At 56.1% G+C, this 19,548-nt stretch overlaps 1 protein-coding gene across 1 annotated transcript in view; it reads left to right on the forward strand.

The window, feature by feature from the left end:
- ABLIM2 (actin binding LIM protein family member 2) overlaps positions 1–19,548 on the forward strand; it is a gene marked incomplete at its 3' end in the record, with an annotated part of 152,975 nt that overhangs the window by 87,970 nt on the left and 45,457 nt on the right. The window contains exons 9-12 of the mRNA XM_079700805.1: positions 3,327–3,404; positions 10,991–11,137; positions 14,997–15,117; positions 16,521–16,619. Coding sequence (XP_079556931.1) covers positions 3,327–3,404; positions 10,991–11,137; positions 14,997–15,117; positions 16,521–16,619 — 445 coding nt within the window. The remainder of the gene's footprint in view (positions 1–3,326; positions 3,405–10,990; positions 11,138–14,996; positions 15,118–16,520; positions 16,620–19,548) is intronic.

The raw sequence follows: 19,548 nt of genomic DNA on the forward strand, positions 1-19,548 counted from the left end.
TGGGCAGGCTCCAGGGTACAGGATGCTTGCCTCTGACAGGGGGAGGGATGGGGCCAGCTTCCCGGAGCTGAGACTTGGCAGGTGTGCAGGAGAGTGGGTCACAGGGCCCAGCCCTGTTCTGGCTCTGGGTCCCAAGCCAGAGGAGCCACGATCTGCTGGGGATTGCATGAGGGTTTCAGAGCCATGGCAGGGGCGGCCCCGTGTCAGCTGAGTAGCTGAGAGGAGCTCCTTGCATGGAGAAGGTGGCCGGGGACAGCCGGGCGGGCTCCTGCTCTGGTGGCAGCAGAGGAAGCCTGGACTGACCGGGCTGGTCCCCCAGGCTGCGGATCTCCACGGTTACCGTTTCAAGAGCCCATGTCCTTCCCCACCCCCACCCCCAACCTGGTGCACAGAGGTCCGGGCTGCTTACCGCAGGGGGACCTGTGAGGAAGCAAGAGCCCCTGCACTGACTGTGAGGCTGCTGAGCAGGGAGAAGACAGGCTTGTTGAGATGGTCCCGGAGGCCCAAACGCAAGGACGGGGTGACTGAGCATGAGTGAGAACGTTTTAGTGGAATTCACAGTGGCCGCCGGTGTGGGAGAGCAAGCCTTGGTGTTGGACTCTGCCTCTGCCCAGCTGTGTGACCTTGGGCAAATCACTAGCCCTCTCTGAGCCTCAGCCCCTAGGCTTTAAGTTGGAGATGAGTGGGTGCTGACCCCTCACGCAGTGTCCATGCAGCTTGTGTGCGACCTTAATGAGAACCAGGCGCCCCCGTCACTGTTGTAGGACGACGCTTCCCGGGACCAGGCTGAGCGGTGGGGACAGGGCTGGGTGAGCTGCCCGGCCCTTTGCTGGTGTGAACAAGGCCCTGGAGAACACAACTGGGTATTGGGTTTGATTGTGAGGCTCTTGGAATGAATTGGAGTCAGGGTAGGGAGAAAGTGAGAGAAAACCCAGGTCTCCTGACTCTGGGAGAATCACTTGGACTCGGCCCCCTCGTGTCTGGGCTCCCTGACCTGTGGGACGCGGGGACACCCTGGCCCTCTCCGGGGCTGGGAACCGGGCACAGGGAGGGGAGCACCGTGCAGCCGCCCACCTGCCTGCTCGCAACCCTGAAACATGCCGGAGCAAACCCAGGCACCCGCTGCCGCTCAGAGAGCCCAAGCCCCCTTCCATCGGGGTCATGGTGACAGTAAGCCGGTGCTGCCCCACCTGTGCCAGGAAGTGTCCCTCTTGGTGTGGGGGACAGTTCTTGTGCCACTGCTGCAGCTCTCAGCTTAGGGGCACTTTTCTTTTAAAACAACCAGTGTTTGTCGGCTTTGCAAAGAAGGGGCTTCCTGCCGTGAGCTGGAGTAAACTGAACTGAAATAAAAGTAAGGATGATTCACCAGTGCCAAGCCCCTAACAGGCTGTGCCTAAGTCCTCAGAAACAGAAAGCACCTTTCAAGCAGGTTTTTCCATTTCATAGAGAAGGAAGCTGAGAGTCAAAGTTTTCTTTCAAATGTATTAAATGTGTATGTACATCATTTTTGCCTAGTACAATAGGCAACCTGGCCACAGGGACAGTGATAAAACAGACCCAGTGTTACTGGCCTCCGATGGTGCATCTCCTTTGCAACAGCACTTGACGTTGTGTTTTACTGGGGGTGGCTGAGCCTCAGGGGTCTGGCTGAGCTCCTTAAGGAACCCCAGCCCCTGCCTCCGAGGGTCCCGGGGAAGCAGGACAGGCCTCAAGAGGATGCCAGGGTGATAACTGGGGCAAGGAGAGGGGATGGACCAGCTGGACGAGTGACCGAGAGCAGAGATGACCACAGAGCGTCACGCCCTCTCCCTCTTCTCTTTTCCTTCTAGATGCAGAATCAGGCTCCCAATCAGGTTTACCCAGGCACCACCCCCTATGCCTTTCAGGTTTGTCCCTCCCACTACCGTGTCGGCCTCACACCTGGTCCTGGTGTTGTCCCATTCTCGCTGGTGTTGTGCTGAGTGTAGCCAGAGCTGGGGGTCATCCACTTGGCGGGGGTCCATGATGGGTGTTAGTGTCCTGGGGCTGCCATACAAAATGCCACAGACTTGGGAATCTTAAACAGCAGAAATGTATTTTCTCACAGTCCTGGAGGCTGGACGTCCAAGATCAAGTTGTGGGCAAGTTGGTTTCTCCTGAGGCCTCTCTCCCGGGCGCGTAGAGGGCCGTCTTCTCCCTGTGTCCTCACATGTCATCCCTCTGTGCACGTCTGTGTCCTAGTCTCCTGTTCTTATAAGGACACCAGTCAGATTGGATCCAGGCCTGTCCTAAAGACTCTGTTTAAACCTAATTGCATCCTTAAATGCCCTATACCTCCAAATACAACCACATTCTGGGGTACTGGGGTGTTGACTTCAACATATGTGTTTTGGAGGGTTGCAATTCAGTTCATAATGCGGCCCCTCCCAGGCTGCTGACACCACTGCAGCGGGTGTGGACCACTGAGAGGGGCTGGACAGAATTCCAGGGGGTGGGAGGAAGGGGCCTGCTTAGAAAACAAGAGAGGAGCCGTGCGTGGGTAGGGAGAGGGGAGGCCTTTGTGAAGATGTGTCCCGTTTAGACGGGGCAAGTGGGAGGTGTGGAGAGTTAGGTACGTGGGTGGTCCCAGCAGGGTTGAGAGCCGGACCAGGAGAGGGTCCAGGAGCTACCCGGTCACGCCTGACAGGTGGGGATGGACACAGATGCAGCGAGCGGGGTGGGAGCTGGAGAAAGGCAGGGTCCTCGCAGTGATGGGGGGCCTGACGCGGGGGAGTGGAGGAGATGGACAGTCATCTCAGGGATGTCACCTCGGGGATGCAGGAGTCACGGTCGGAACTGAGAGAGGAGGGGCGGGGGGATGGTTCCAAAGCCTCAGTGGGCACGCGAGGAGCAGGTCACAGACGTGACGGCCGCCGAGTCAGACAACAGAGGTGGGGCTGGCGGAACGAGCCGCAGTGCATCCCCCGTAATCGACACGGAGAATAAGGTCTCTGGGCAGCACAATTCTGCCTTTGCCATTGGAGCGCGCAGAAACACGGAAACTGCATCGCTTGCTCTCATCCTCCGGAAAACAGATAATTTTGACGCCGTGAAAGCTTAGTGATCACGGGAGCGATTCTGGCCGGCGCTGAAAGCGTGGCCGCTTTGCTTGCAGCCAGGGTCACCTGCTGTGTCTTCTGATTACAGCTGTGCTGTCGTGCATTCAAGCCTGCATGTTTATTTTAAGAATTCTTTCAACCTGCAAATAAAGAGTATCTCGTGAGCCGGCATTTCTGTTGGAGTGTAATTGCCTCTGAGAGGTTCTCCGCGTGGACAGTGCTTCAGCCTCCTCCTGTCTCCTCTCCTAGGAAACCAGAACCTCTTCAGAGAGCATCATTTCCGTCCCTGCTTCCAGCACCTCAGGGTCTCCGAGCCGCGTGATATATGTAAGTTGGATTCTCTCTGTGGAGAGTGGGGAGGGGCCCCGGGGCCTGGGGTCGTTGCTGAGTGTGCCCTCGGAGCGGGGGTCTGGGGCCAGCACCCCTCCCCCGGAGACCACGGGAGAGATTGGTGCAGACCGTGAGGCCAGGTCGGAGCCTCCAGTGTGGATGTGTTGTGTGACCACGGCCGCCCCGTGATGTGGTGACAGGTGCGCAGAGAGGTGTGCTCACAGCTGTGGTTACAGAGGTGTCAGTGAGTCACATCCGCATCCCCACAGCCAGGACTCACCTGCGTAAATAACACTCGGGCACGTGTCCCAAATAACGGTGCAGATCTGTGCCCGTTGCTGTGGAAAGTTCCTAATGTGTTTTTAGAAGAAGCATGTGAAGGGTAATATATGTTATGTGATCCCATTTTCGTTTGTGTGTGTATGTATTTGTGTGCATATGTATGTACAGGTGTGTGTGTGTATATGCATACGCATATGTGTATATGTGCACGTGTGTGTGCGTGCGTGTATATTATGGGTGTGGATATTTGTGTGTGTATGTGTGTACGTGCACATACGAGTCTAAAAATGATTGGGAACATTTTAACGAATAGTTAATAACGGTTACCTCTGGGTCGTGGGATTAGAAGTGGAAGGTGATGGTTGTAATTATTTGCTAGCTTCCTTGTCTAAGTGGCGAACTTCCTTGTCTGGGAAAGAGCCTGCGCAGGGTGGGAGAGGGGAAGGGGGCGAGCCCTGGGCTGGGTGTCTTGGCCCAGCTGCACACCCGAAGGACAGCTGGTGACTTGGGACAAGTCGCCTCTCTCATCCCCCACCGCCACCCGGCCAGGGCCTCATTTTTCTCTCACACGATGGAGATGGGATTCGCTCTTCTCAACACTGCTTTTCACTCCCCAGACTCTCATTCTAGTTGGGCTAGGGCCATTCCTGACCCTAATTCCGATGGGTGATAATAACAAGGGTTCTAGGCCGGAGGGTAAATCGCAGGATGACCCTTTGCAGATGCAAACCCGGAGGCTCAGAAAGGCAGCATGAAGTCACCAGGCAGCTGTGTGCCCTTGGGCGAGATGTTAACCTCTCTGAGCCTCTGGGAGCTCACCTATACCTGGGGACCCACAGTGCCTGCTGCCCAGGGCCACTGAGGTACTGAGTGTGAGGCCCCGGGCACAGCCCTGAGCCCAGAGGGAGGACAGGAAACACTCGCTCGCTGGGGTTACTGTTAGGACATCTGTGCTCGTTTGCCGGGGCCGCCGTGAAGTACCGTAGACCGGGGGGCTTCAACCACAGAAATGTATCTTCTCACTGTCCTGGAGGCTGGGAGTCTTGAGTCAAGGTGTCTGGAGGGTTGGTTCCCTCCGAGGCCTCTCTCCTGGACGTGTAGACGGCCGTCTTCTCCCTGTGTCCTCATGTGGTCGTCCCTCTGTGCACATCTGTGTCCTAATCTCCTCTTCTCAGAAGGACACCGGGCGTCCTGGATCAGATCCCACCCTAATGACCCCTTTTTACCTTAATCACCACTTTAAAGGCCCATATCACCAAATGTAGTCACTTCTGTGGTGCTGGGGGCTAGTGGTTCAACATAGAAATTTGGGGGGACACGATTTAGCCCCTAATACCATCATCATCATGAATAATAATAATAATGACTATTATTATTTAAATGAGATAGTATTTGTGAAGCACTCGGCATGCGGCTAGGCATGGTCGTGTCCCCAGACTGCAGCTACTGCTGGTAAACTGCTCATTAAACATGAACTATTATTTTTTGAACAAACTGGTGTTTGTAAGAGGCTTAGGTATGGTAGTGACCATGTAACGGTGCAGTGAGCAGGGACGCTGGGCTCTGTGATCACTGTCACTTTAAAGTTCATGCAGCGGTAAGCAGTGGAGCTGTCTTTGAACCCAGGTCTCTGCCACCACAGAGCTTGGGTTCTTCCCAGGGAACCCCGCTGCTCAGTGCTGAAAACCAGCCCTGCTGGGTCCCTTCTTCCACCTGGCAGTTCTCAGCACAGCCGAGTCCACGCCCCTTGATCGGGTCACATGGCCTCCCCGCCCTTGGGGAACACGAACTTGCCAAGGATGACGGTGGGCAAAGAAGTTGCCCACCAGCTGGGTGTGCCTTCAGCCGAGGTAGATTCCAGCTGGTCGCACCGTCCCAGCAGAGATAGACTTCTCGCTCAGCTAATAGAAGTGTGCTGGATTCCAGTTTTAAACAGAAGGCCTTGAAGTGTACACACTGCTATATATATATATTTTTTGCGGTACGCAGGCCTCTCACTGTTGCGGCCTCTCCCATTGCGGAGCACAGGCTCCGGATGCGCAGGCTCAGCAACCTCACGGGCTCACGGGCCCAGCCGCTCCGCGGCATGTGGGATCTTCCCGGACCGGGGCATGAACCCGCATCCCCTGCATCAGCAGGCAGACTCTCAACCACTGCACCACCAGGGAAGCCCTCACACTGCTATATTTTTTAAAAATTAAAAGTTAAAAAAAATAAGTAAATAGAAGACCTCGGGCGAATTAATTTAATCCTGTCTCCTGAATCTGAAGCACCAGTTGTTAGTTTGACACTCCAGAGGTGCCTTGAGTCCTGGGTACCAAGAAGCGTACTCTGCTGTCTCCTTTTGCCTCTCAGCATCCCAGTTAGATGCAGCTCAGAGAGGAGCAGAAACTAGTCTGTGTCACAGCCTCTAAGTCATGGAGCCACCATCCAAGGACCTGCATCCATTTCTAACACATGGACTCCCAGCACCATGGCCAGCGCCCAGCCAGGAAACGTCCCACCCTGGCCATCCCTCCCAAGTCAGGGTTGGTCTCAGCACCAGTTGGCAGTGCACATCCATGCAGTTCCTTCACTGAGGAGACGAGAGTCTGGTCAAGCATATGCCCTTCTTATCTCAGGCTCAGTCCCTCTGCTCTTCCTTCCGTCTCCCTGTTGGTATCTCCTGTCACCCTACTGTGCACCCAACTCTGCTCAGCGCTGGGCATACTCAGGACCTCAGGACGGCAGTCCCAATCCATGCACTAGCTCAGCGTGCTTAAAAGGATGCCAGCCGCCTGGGACCCGCCTGCTGTGGGATGGTTGTTCTCAAATGCAGCCTCCTCTCCCTCCCTCTCCCTTCCTGCCCATCAGGAAGAGATCAATTCCCCGCGATGTCCCTGTGTGCAGGAATGGCAGGGAATTTATCATGTGATGTGGCTACCGCCTCCCACACGGGCTGTGAGCTCCTGGTGGGCAGGGGCTGTGCCTCACTCACCTTAGTATCTAGGAGAAAACATGCACACAGTAGGCGCTCAATAAATTGTGGGTTTTTTAAAGTAATCTTTTCACTGCCTTTTTCTTTATTACAAATGTAACCCACATTTATTAGCAACAAAATAGTGATTGGTGCAGAGGTGAAAATGAATACCATTTATAATCCTCCCAGCCAGAGTAGCCACTGTTAATATTTTGAAGTATGCCCTTTAGGTCTCTTTTTCTCTGTGTGCATGTATTTTTTTTTTAACAAAACGAGGTCACATGGTCACATTAGCTGTATTGTTTTGTAACCTTTCTTCACCATGGCAATAAAGCAGTGAGTCGGCATAGCATAAAAGCAGCATCTTTAGATTATATCATCGGTAGGATTATATTATAGCCATAACATCATATATGGTCATATCTTATTATTATTTGTTATGCTGGATACAGTGTAGGAGAGAAGAAAGCTAAGGGAAAACACTTGTACATACACACGCTCCAGTGGCCTTCCGCCAATTAGACAACATAGCCCATTGTCATGGCAACCGCCCCAGGATTTGGATGCAAGGAAGTGCATCTGTGAGCCCCGCTGGGCAGGACAAATGCTGAGGAGCCAAGAGCACAGCCACCTCACCGGCCAGCAGGGGCCGGGCAGGCTTCTTTCTGAGCAGGGTCGCGTTGGTGGCAGTTGGCATCGTCGGGCTGCCTCCCTGATCCCCGCTGTCAGGGCAAGGCGGGTGCTGCTGACTGTGCACCTGGGGCTGAGAAAGCCAGCGGGCACTAAGTGCCGTGATCATAGCAGGACGGGGTGGGTGGGAAGACACAGCCTCCACAGTGACCTGTGCATGCCGGCCTCTCGCAGCCCCACGGCAGCCTCGCCCTTTATATCGAGCTCTGTTGATGGTCACGAAATCCAGCAGATGGACAAGGCCCAGGTGGTATTCCCATTTTCAGGGGGAGACAAAGACCCAGAGAACCCAGCTGGCTTTGGCAAATGTGCAATCGATTTTAGCTCAATTCAGCATGCCTGCCCCGAGGCCCTGTGCCATGTCAAGCATGGAGTTAGGGAGAGGGACTCCATGGTGAATCAGGGTCCTGAACCCCCAGCAGCCACCAGCCTTAGGAGAAAAGGAGACAAATGCGCCAACAAAATCAGCACCTTTACTCACAGGAGAAAAACATCCACCTCAGGTGGTGGAGGGGAAGCATGCTGAATCTGGAAGGACCAGAGGATGAGCCGGGCAAAGAGGCCTGGGAAGGGCATTTCGGAGGGAGGGAACAGCATGTACCAAGCCCTCATGTAACCGAAAGTGCAGTCCGGCTGCTCGCCGCTCAAAAGCCAATAAAGAGGCAAGGCTGGTGGAAAGGAAACTTTGCTTTATTTTGGATGCCGGCAACCAGGGCGAGGTAGAGGAGGGCGGACTCCTGTCTAAAGGCTGACTGGCCCCGCTGACAACCACTGGGCAAGTGCTTTTATAGATGGAGGGAAGGGGCTACATGCAGAAACTGCACAGTCAGCTCTGACAGTCATCTTGAAATTGGTCATCGGTGGTCTGACCAGCATCATCTTGATTGTTTTAAGTACAGTTAGTCTTCAGTTCCAGGGTCAGTTTGTTCCCACTTCCTTGAGGCCAATTCTTGGAGTTGTGGCCATTTATGTCATGGCTACAGTCTGGTCATCATGTAGTTAACTTCTTCCACCTGGTAGGGGTTTCAGTATCTATAAGGCAGCTCCCAGGATACGGCTCAGAATATTATCTGTAGCCCTTAAGGAGGAACTAAAGGTCTTTGACTTTGCTTAATGATTAAACTATTATTATTTGGTCTCCTTTGAGTGTTTTCCTTTGTTTCTGCATCTTCTCCCTTCTCTGATTAAACTTATTCTTTGGCTGAAGTTTTTCTACAGACAAAAGGCAGGCAGAGGACATGGGTGGAAGCACCATAGGGTCCTGCTCTGTTTCACTCAGGCTCTAGATGTTCTGGAAACTGTAAGGGGCTGAGCGTGACAAGGGGCATGGGTGGGGGAGTGAGAGGCTTGGATGAGCAGATACACAAGGGCCAGATCCCCAGGGGCCTGAGTTCAGATTTCCCCGGAAGGCAGAGAGGAGCAGCTCAAAAATGCTGATCTGGCGGCACCACAGTTACAAACGACAGACTCAGGGTTTGAACTCAGGTCTTCTGAACGTTGCCCAGGGTTCCCAAGGGAATTGCCAGAGACCTGAGACATCAGGTGTTCACTCTCTCAGCCTACGTCCCAGATGGCAGGGATTGCCCCTAGCGTACCCAACGACTCACGCAAGCCTTGGAGTTGGTGGTCAGGGAAGTCTTCCTGGAGGAGGTGGGCTGCTGGACTTCAGAGGATAAAGGAAAGCTGGAGGGTGGAGGCTGAGCCTGGCACACTGGGGGAACAAGGAGGAGATACCTTATGATAAATGGGCTGGAAACATCAGGGCCAAGTTTGGAAACTGCAGTGAGGGCTGTGTCACCCATCCCAGAAGGGGCTGCCAGAGGATGTGAGCTGGAGGACGACGGGGTGCAGCTGGAGTTTGAGCGATGTGGCCCTGGCAGAGAGGAGAGCCATGGCGGGGAGCATGGCTCTGGACTCAGACAGCCTGCGTCTCCTCCCTGGCTGTGTGACTCTGGGCAAGTTACCCAGCCTTTCTGGGCTCCGGTTCTTCCTCTGTGAAGAGGAGGTCCTGTGAGTGCCCCCTTCGTGGGCTCAGCCCAGTGCTGTCCAGGGTGGAAGGTGTAGTGTCATGCTGCTGTTGGTGGTGTTTGTTAGAAGAAATGCTGGCAGGACAGCCCCCAGAGGCTGTGGCTGGATAGGGACGCGGGCAGTGAGGGCCTTGACCAGAGCCGCCTGGGTCTGGGAAGGGGCAGAGAGGAGGGCAGGGGCAGCACTGACCTGACCGGGGGCACCGAGGGAAGCCGGGGTTGAGATGAGGGTTCCTGCTGGGTTTGGGGGTTGAGCCAAGCCAGCGGGGACAGCCCGAGTGGCCAGCTTTGCCTGTGGCTGGCAATGCCAGGCTGAGATTAATCCTCAGAGGGGACCCGGGGGAAGGAGGTGACTGGTGTGTCAGCTCCAGGAGGGATGGGAGCCTGGGCATCCGCCGCACCAGGAACTGGCTCGTGCTGGGAGCAGGCTGGGGACTCACATCCTCTCTTCCACTGGGCTCATGGGCTGTAAACATTCCGCCGGCGCTGGAGGGGTGCTGCAGGGACACGGGGACTGAGACCGGTGTTTGGGGGGGAACCTTGGCCCTGCTGTGAGAGCCAAGCTGAGGTGGCCACCCAGCTCCAAGGCCTGTCCAGTCAGTCACATGCCCCCAGGCAGCCCCCGGAGCCAGGAGGAGGGGCCAGCGGGTGGTGCAGGGGAGGCCGGGCCCAATCACAGGGGAGCGAGCACCCAGGTGGACCTCACCTAAGCAGATGTGGTGGCTCCAGGTGCGTCACCACAAGTGAGCACCTCTGCAGTGACCTTGCTGAGGTCACACAGCTGGCCGGCAAACCACAGGCAGTTGCCTGCGTATTGAAAGTGCTCCAAAGCCCTGAGTGTATGTGTGTGAGTGGCTGGGTAGGGAGGTGTATACGTGTGTACTAGTTTGGTGGGTGAGGTTGTGTGGGTGCGAGTGAGTGTGTGGAGGTGTGGGTGTGTCAGTATCTCCCCTCCACGGTTGTAGGCGGGCATGTTCCCTGTGTGCGTGCATATGTACACATCCGCATGCATACGTATATTGTGCGTGCGGGTCTGCATGTACGTGTTCGGTGTTTGTATGTGTGTATACATGCATGCACACATCGTGCATGTGTTCAAATGCATGTATGTACATCTTTTACATATGTATGTATTTTATGCGTGCACACGTGTGTATGTGCATTACGTGCATACAAGTATACTACGTGCATGTGTATGTATGCATGCATCCATGTGTGCGTTTGTATGCATGTCTACATGTGTGTGTTTTCTGTGCCCGCATGCATGTTATTTGTGTGTGTGCAGGTCTTTGTATGCATGCATCCAAGTGTGTATTTGTATGCATGCATGCATATATGTGTGTATATGTGTGTTTTCAGTGCCCACACACGTGTATTTGTTTACACGTACGTGTGTATGTATGTATGCAAGCATGGATGTGTGTGTGTGTGGTTGTGTGTGTATTTAGACCACGGGCTGAGTTCTCACCGTCTGCGGGGACGCAGGTCCGTGTGCCATGAGGCTCCTCATGCCTTTGCCCCTCGGCCACGTTTCACCCAGACCCACCTCTACCCATGGCTGCTGAGCGACCACGCCTCCAGCTGTGGGTCTGACCACCCCCTTGGCTCTTTCCTTCCTCTCGCAGGCCAAGCTGGGTGATGAGATCCTTGACTACAGAGACCTGGCCGCTCTCCCTAAGAACAAGGCCATCTACAACATCGACCGCCCCGACATGATCTCCTACTCGCCCTTCATCAGCCACTCGGTGGGAGACAGGCAGAGCTACAGCGAGGTACGGCTCTGCCCGGCCCGGGGCCAGCCTGCAGGGCGTGGCACCCATAGCCAGTCCCCTTGGCGTCCGTCCCCACGGCCGTCTGGCAGCTTCAGCCTACTTTACCCCCTCAGATAACCTGCGCCTCCTCTTTAAAGAATTCCCAGTGTGCTCTGGCCCCGAACTGCCCCTCGCAGACACACTGACGGAGAGGGTCTGGACAGGCCCCCTCGGCGGGCGCAGAAAGCAGGAATCTCGCTGGCGATCAGGAAAGTGACAGGAGCAAAGCGAGAGTCTCTTTATTTTCTTAAGTTGGGCTGATGTTCTTCATCGGGAAATGTATCCTGTTCCTTTGTCCAGAGCACTCCAGGCCACGCTCCGGCTCTCCCAGCCCTGGCCCGCTCCTCCGTCCCGTGAGCTCCCCGAGGTGGCTTGACCCCTGTTTGAACCCCAGACGACTTCTTCCGCCCTGTCCCGTGGGCAGTGTCCTTTGCTGGGCCTTCCTAATCACGGCTGCTCCTCTCCATTTAACCTGGAATTTGCTGATGAAGTCGCTTTTCCTTTTTGAGACTTCAGTGTGACCAGGCCATGGGGGTGCCTGGGATGGAGAGGAGGTGTGTTTTGCCAGCTGTCGGCCGTGTCTGTGTGCCGGTCACGTGTGGTGGCCCGGCATGGGCGCCCCACTCTGAGTCTCCCAAGGTGTAGCTGAGGCTCCAGGGTGCCAGGCTCGTGCAGGCAAACCCAGCCTGGCAGGCACCTGCTGTGGTCCAGCGGCTGGCGCAGCTGCAGGGCGTGAGGGCAGGGCGGGGACAGCCCAGGGGTCCAGAGGTTCACAGCACACTCACCGGTCATGCTGCAGTGGCTAGTCCTTGTCGCTGATATCACAGCCATCACCCGTTCCTCAGGCCCGCTCTCACTCTGTGCTGACACTGGGCTTTGGCGTCGCTCCACTTCCTGTGGCCCGGCACTTTGGGAATGACCATCCCAGGATGTAGATGAGAAGACAAGGGTGAGGGAGAACGAGTTGGGCCCAGGACCGTGCTGCTCACGGGGGCAGAGCTGGGGCTTGGGCCCTCGTGGCTGACCTTGGTCACTGCTGCCTCCGTGCCGGCTGCAGCCATTGCCCAGAGCGAGGTATTGGGGTTCTGTCCCTCCTCCATCTCATAGGACCTCAAGGCCTCTGCCCTCCACAGGCCCTGCCATGCCCCGGCTGGGAGGCTGCTCAGAGGTGTTCTCTGTGGGAGCCCTTCTGTGGGTAAATAGTGGAGTGGGCCACAGAACGTGGGTCAGTGCGCTGAGCTGAACGAACACTGGCTTCGGGACCGGACCGCTTCCCCTGCTTCTCTGGAACTGCAGCCTTCCAGCAGTTCATGCGAGTGTGGGAAGCTAGCAGAGGGAAGGGCAGTGGGCTGGAAGCACAGAGATCTGCCAGCCTTTCTGAGCCTCAGTCTCCCCTTCGATGAAATGGGAAGATTGGGAAACACTTTCCCCTTGCCGTTCTAATGGTACGAGAAAACGTCCCCAGTCGCCAGGGCTCCTCCTCGGAAACTCTCCACAGCATCTTCCTACCTGTGCAGGAGATGGGGGAGACAGGTGAGCTTTCCTGCCTGGAAGCCCCGTTCCAGAGCCCCTTCTGCCAGGCGGTCCCTCCCTAAGTCCTGGTAACACGTCTGTAGGTGGCAGGCGGTGCTCACCTGCTCCAGCGGGAGGTGCCTGGCTGGGGAGGCCGGTCACTGCTCCCCAGGGCCCCGATGACCCCCCTACCCCGCACACGGGTCCTCACCCCAAGCCCCGAGGCTCCGAATCGCGCTTCCTTTCTCTGGGCCCCTTTTCTCTCCTCTGAAGAAAGCCGAGGGTGATGGGCTCACAGGGTGTGGCCACCCAACGCCCGGAGCCAACAGTCTTCCCTTCGGAAATGGGTCCTCGTGGGGGAGAGGCAGGGCGGGGGCGGGCCAGGATGAGACAAGGTCCAGGCTCATCCGCAGAGAGCAGTGTCCTGGGGGCCTTTTCCTCGCGTGCCATTGACTGTGTCTCCAAACAGGAGGTTTTGGAACGTGTGTTGGGTCTCGTGCTGGGTTCCCTCCCGTGTGGAGGAGGGTCCGTGGTGCAGCTGAGCCTGGGCCGGGGTGCTCTCCTCCCCGAGTGACCACCAGGCGCCGGGCCTAACGGGTAACTCTGTGTTGTGTCCACAGTCCCCTCGGCTGCTCTCGCCGACGCCGCCTGAGGTAACCGCCCCCGGCCCACCCCGTTTGCTCGTGGCGCTGCCGCCCAGATGGTAAAGATAACCAACCGAGGCTCCCCTGGAGGGTCTCCCAGGCCCTTGACTGTGGCCTCTGAGTGTGGCATCAGGCCTTGACCCTCTGAGGCTGGGGCATCCTCCTCGGCGTTGGTTATGTTTATAATCATATCTCATCCGCATGCTTCCCTTGTGTCTGCTGGCCCTGAGATACGGACACCTGGGACACCTGTGTCTGACCTGAGGTCTGGGTCACGGCTTTCTTTAGAGAAAAAGTCCAGGGGCTGGGTTAGCCTGGGCCACATCATGCGCCTCCAAGTGGGACTTATGGGAATATCTTGGGTCCTCGAGGATAAATGTGCTGAAAGCATTTCTCTATCAAATAGCATGAATTAGCAGCCCGCTCTTTTTTCTTGTTTCTCAAAACTGATCCGCGACCTAGACAGCCACCAATCAGACTCCAGTCTGCATGGGCCTCAGACCTTGGGTCCAGGAACGCGACAGCCAAAGCCTGCACATGGGCAACTAGCACCGAGCTGCCACGCCCATGTGTGGCCATGAGCCCTGGGCACAGTGCAGGCGAGAAGACAGGACATCTGTATGGTGTAAACTGGCCAACGGGGCTGGGCAGAGGATGCCTGGGGATGGAGACTAGACTGCAGGGCTGTAGCCATCCCAGGGGAGAGAGTGTGCCCATGGCCGGGATGGGCCAGGCCAAAGGGGCTCGGGGTGAAGCATGGGTGGGGCCTGGCAGGTGTGCTCCCAGCATGAGGGCTGCCTGAGCGGAGTGTGCAGGTGGGCACACAGGCAAGCTTTAAGGACAGTGGCTCTGTGGGTTCTGCTAAGGAGCAAGCCCTAGGAGGCGGGAGGTCAGCTTGGAAGGGCGTGGGAGCCGTGAGCACCAGACCCAGACTCTTCCATTACTCATCCCATGCCAGCCTGGAGGGGCAAAGTGGCAGCATCCACCCCACGGCAGGATGCTGGCCCGTGTCATGACTCAGGCCAACGTGCCGAGCTGTGGCAGGCGGGCGGTCTGCTCTGCCCCCGTGCCATAGTGCCATGCCATCTCACACCACGTGTCACCTGCCCTGACCACCCCAGACAGTAGCCATCCTGCTTGAATGGAGTCTGCGTTGTCAGTGCTTGTGGGTCTGACTCAGCTGGGCTTCTGGGCCGGGGCGGGGGCCTTCTTCTTACTGCCCGTACCTGGGGAGCCCCCATCAAGGCCGGGGGGAATACAGAATCTCAGTGGTTCTCAAACTGTGTTCCAAGGGGCCTTGGGTGCTGGGAAGGACGGGGCAAGAGGGGAGCTGAAAGACATAGGTGGGTGCAGGTGCCTCTATCTCCTCTGTGGGAGCCCTAGCTACAAGGAGGGGCTGCTGGAGGCATGGGCAGGACCCTGCCCTCCAGTACCTGGCAGGCACGAGGACGATGCTCAGGCCGAGGGGAGTGTCAGCACCAAGGCCAGCCCCCCATCTGGCTCTTCAGATGTGCCCTGGCAGGTGGGGGGACTGTGTCCTGAGGCTGTGTTGAGTCAGCCTCTTGGGTCAGGAGAGCAAATGGCCGAGTGGAGGGCGGAGGGGTGGGTGGATAGGGGTGGGCAGTGCTCTCGGCTCCAGGGCTCACCAGGCTGTCTTCTCCCAGGGGGATCAGGATGACCGCTTCTACAAGCACTGCCGGACCTCCAGCCCGAGCTCCACCGGGTCGGTCAGCCTCGGCCGTTACACCCCGACCTTGCGGTCACCCCAGCACTACAGCCGTCCAGGTACATGCGCCCCGCGGCCTCTTTTACCCCTGTGAAGCTGTGCTTGTGGCTTTTCCTCTTATGAGTCTGTCTCTTACTTTAGCACCTGGAAAAACGACCGACAGGGCGTGGGATTGCCAGTGGGTGATGGTGAGCCCGTCCTTTTAATGAATGAAAAGGTCCTCTCCTGCCGGGGCAGGGAGGTTAAGTGCAGAGGCAGCTGGTTACCCCGTTGGTTAGAGGAGCCATCCTGTGAAACACACAAGGCAGCACTGAGCACGTAGAATCCAGCTAACGTGTCAGTAGCAAGAGATGTCAGGAAGGTAAAACAGCACAAAGCGCAGGAGACCAGAAGTCACTTAGCTCCAAGCTCGCATGGTTCTGGGAAGGTTTGCGCTATGAAGACAAAATCAACGAACAAAAACTAGAGTCAGCATATGCATTGACACTTCACCGGTAGCTGGGTTAGTGGCCCCAAAGACAGCTGTCCCCATGGGAAAATTTGCAAGGGGCCACTGCCAGCCCCCTCCCAATGGGGAGAAGCCCGAGGAGGGTCCTCTACCCCATCCCACCTCATCCCCTGCCTGGCGCCCAGCTATGTATTCCATTCCTTTCCCTTTTAAAAATCCGCGTTGCCCTCAAGTGTGTCCAAGCCACAAGGACTCCACACAGAGGCTGCTTCCTGAGGGATTTTTTCCAAGCATCTCCTCCTCGGCCACTGTTGCATGGCTCTATCCTCACCTCCATGGACTCAACTCTGATTTTTGCAGCCCTTGTGGAAAAATCAAAACTCATTCATTTGCAAAGTTATTTTCATGGACTCCCTGCAATGTGCCTGGTACATCCTGCTCAGTAGATGTTTGGAAAGTGGGTGAGTGAGTGAATGAATGAATGAATGAATGAATGAGTGAGTGAGTGACCAGGCGAGCAGGCGAGTCCAGGAGAAGGGCTGTCAGCCTCTGCCGACCCCTGCCCACCATATTTGGGTCTTCTGGCCTTGTTGATTGCGCCTGGTCAGGTTGTCACCCCAGAGCTACGACCCGAATCTCTCCTGGGCGAGGCCGGGGTACCTGTCAGGTGACAGATCACTCCCTGGTCTGGCCAGCTGCCCTCCACCTGGGCCCTGGATCCCCAGGAGCCCCCTAAGTGGGGCAGTGGGCAGGGCTCAGGGGCCAGCAGCTCCCACCCAGCAGGCCTGGGGGCGCTGCCACCCTGACCCCAGAGGGCAGGGCTTCCTCACTCGGAACCCAGAGCAGACTGGCCCAAAGTGTACTTAGAGGCCCCCCTTCAGGTGCCTCAGAAAGATGTGCATTCTTCGAGAGAGGAAGCAAAAATGTTCCTAGCAGAGCGGGGCCTAGGAATATTTTGTGGCTTTGTGGCCACGAGCGCAGGGCCGACTCTGACTTGCTCTCTGTTGCCCGCAGCTGGTACTGTGAGTGTTGGTACCAGTAGCTGCCTGTCCCTGTCCCAACACCCAAGCCCTACATCCGTGTTCAGACATCATTACATCCCCTACTTCCGAGGTAAGGCGCGCAGGGCTGCGGGCTGTGGTGCAGAGCCGGCCATGCATCTGTGTCTCGCTGTCCTGTGTCCGCCGCATGGCTTACCCAAGCCCATGTCTCACGCCCGTGCTCCCCGCTTTGTGTCTTGTGTGTCCAGCTCTGTCAGTGTGTACACATTCCCAGGAAGTAACTTGTGTCAGGGAGCAAGCGGCGAGGCAGGAAGAGGGGTCTAGGACCTACCCAGTGCCCACCCTTGGGCTGGTGCCCAGAGCCTTTCCCTAAGTCATCTCCTTTTCTTTCCCACATCAGCTCGGCAGGTGCGGGGACCACTAGCTGTGCTTATCAGGAGCAAATGCTAAGGCACAGAGGGTGGAGATGTCCACGACCTCAGCTCCTGGTGGCCGGGCGGGAGGCACACCCCGCACGGCTGCAACTCCTCCCAGGGCGCAGACCTACCCGCCTTCCCCACCCATGCCTGGGCACGCGTATGTGAATCACACCAGGAAAAGGACCAATTTCTTTTCAGTCCATATATTACGGACTGAATTATGTCCCCCCAAATTCATATGTTGAAGTCCCAACCGCCAGTGTGACTGCATTTGGAGAAGGGGTCTTTAGGAGATTATTAGGGTTACATGAGGTCATACAGGTGGGGCCCTAATCTGATAGCGTGGGTGGCATTTACGAAGAGGAACAGACAATCTCTCTGCATGTGCTCAGAGGAAAGGCCACGTGAGGACAGAGCAGTTGTCTTCAGCCAAGAAGAGAGGCCTCACCCAAAACCAAGCCTTGCCAGACCTTGATCTGGGACTTCCAGCCTCCGCAGCTGTGAGAAATGAATGTCTGCTGTGTAAGCCACCAGCTGTGGTCCTTTGTTACACAGCCCTAGCTGATTAATACACCATGAAAAGACTCCCAGGGCACGAGAGGAGCAGCAATGATCTCTTGCTGATTCCCCCAGACGCGTGTTAAGGTCCCCGTTCCTTACAGTTGCTGAGTGGTGAAAGTTGCAAGAGAATCTAATGTCCCCAAGGGACCAAGGGAGGACAGCTCAGCTGGATTATTCCATCATTGGATGGTCACCTGGCAGGGCTCCTTGGAACTTGGCCGGTTCTCATGTGCGTCATCATCACCTGTTTGCATGACTCCATCAGCCTAACTGAGAAGAGAACCCCTGGTCATCGGGGTGCCTTCCTCTCCTCTTCGTGGACCTATCCCCACAGCTCATGGCTTCTTCTGGACGTACTGACTCTTCTGAGAAGCAGCAAAGCCCAAAATCCTGTGAGCGGGAGAGCAGCCCACAGGGCCTCTTGCACATCCATGTGGCACAAGGGTGTCGTGTGGCCGGGGTGTGCCCTCACCCAGAGGTGGACAGAAGACTCACTGCAAACTGGAGTGAATTTGACATTTAGACAATTCACAGCAGGTCACCCAAGGAGAGATGCCTCTTCTTCCTTCGCTTGAAGGTCAGAAGAGCACACGGCTTTCCTCCCGCCTGATGTGGCCCTGCTTTGGAGTCCCTGGGGGAGGTGCAGCCCAGAGGCGAGGCCAGACAGCAGGACCCTTGCCCTCTTGGCTGCTCTGGCCTCGCGCCCCGGGCAGCCCCTTGTGAGCTGGGCTGGCTGCCTGGGGGCGGCTTTGCCTACATCCGTCCAGGCTGGGGCAGGAGCCAGAGCAGACCCGGTGATGGCCCCTCCTCTGTCCCTTCGGAGCCTCCACCTCAAGTTCTTACTGCGTCAGGCTGAGGAAAAGCCAGGATGGGACCTCAGCCAAGGACGGGCCCCCTGGGCCGCTGCCCCCAGCCTGCAACACCACATCCTCAGCCACATGAGAGAGGACCAGGGAGGGAGGCCGAGGGAAGGGCAGCCCACTCACCTCAGGTAGGAGCAACGAGGCCCTTCCTTCCATCCTGTGCTGGGGGCAGGCGGGGCAGGCAGGCCCCCACCCCACTGCCCACCAAAATGTGGTTTAGAAACCACATTTCTAAATGTCATAGCCCTTCTAATGGTATCCCTGAGGTCAGGGGGCACAGTGCCCTGCGGTCTGCTCCGGGTGGGCCCTGGCCCCGCAGTGGGCAGGGCTCTGTCCCGGTTCCCTCCTGGCTGCTTCGGCCCCCAGTTTTTTGTTTTTTTTAACATCTTTATTGGAGTATAATTGCTTTACAATGGTGTGTTAGTTTCTGCTGTATAACAAAATGAATCAGCTATATGTATACATATATCCCCATATCTCTTCCCTCTTGTATCTCCCTCCCTCCCACCCTCCCTATCCCACCCCTCTAGGTGGACACAAAGCACGGAGCTGATCTCCTTGTGCTATGCAGCTGCTTCCCACTCGCTATCTATTTTACATTTGGTAGTGTATATATGTCCATGCCACTCTCTCACTTTGTCCCAGCTTACCCTTCCCCCTCCCCGTATCCTCAAGTCCATTCTCTATGTCTGCGTCTTTATTCCTGTCCTGCCCCTAGGTTCTTCAGAACCATTTATTTTTTTTAGATTCCATATATATGTGTTAGCATATGGTATTTGTTTTTCTCTTCCTGACTTACTTCACTCTGTATGACAGACTCTAGGTCCATCCACCTCACTACAAATAACTCATTTCGTTTCTTTTTATGGCTGAGTAATATTCCATTGTATACATGTGCCACATCTTCTTTATCCATTCATCGTCGATGGACACTTAGGTTGCTTCCACGTCCTGGCTCTTGTAAATAGAGCGGCAGTGAACATTGTGGTACATGACTCTTTTTGAATTATGGTTTTCTCAGGGTATATGCCCAGTAGTGGGATTGCTGGGTCGTATGGTAGTTCTATTTTTAGTTTTTTAAGGAACCTCCATACTGTTCTCCATAGTGGCTGTATCAATTTACATTCCCACCAACAGTACAAGAGGATTCCCTTTTCTCCACACCCTCTCCAACATATATTGTTTGTAGAATTTTTGA

Source organism: Hyperoodon ampullatus (genome assembly GCF_949752795.1).
Source record: "Hyperoodon ampullatus genome assembly, chromosome: 1".
NCBI lineage: Eukaryota > Metazoa > Chordata > Mammalia > Artiodactyla > Ziphiidae > Hyperoodon > Hyperoodon ampullatus.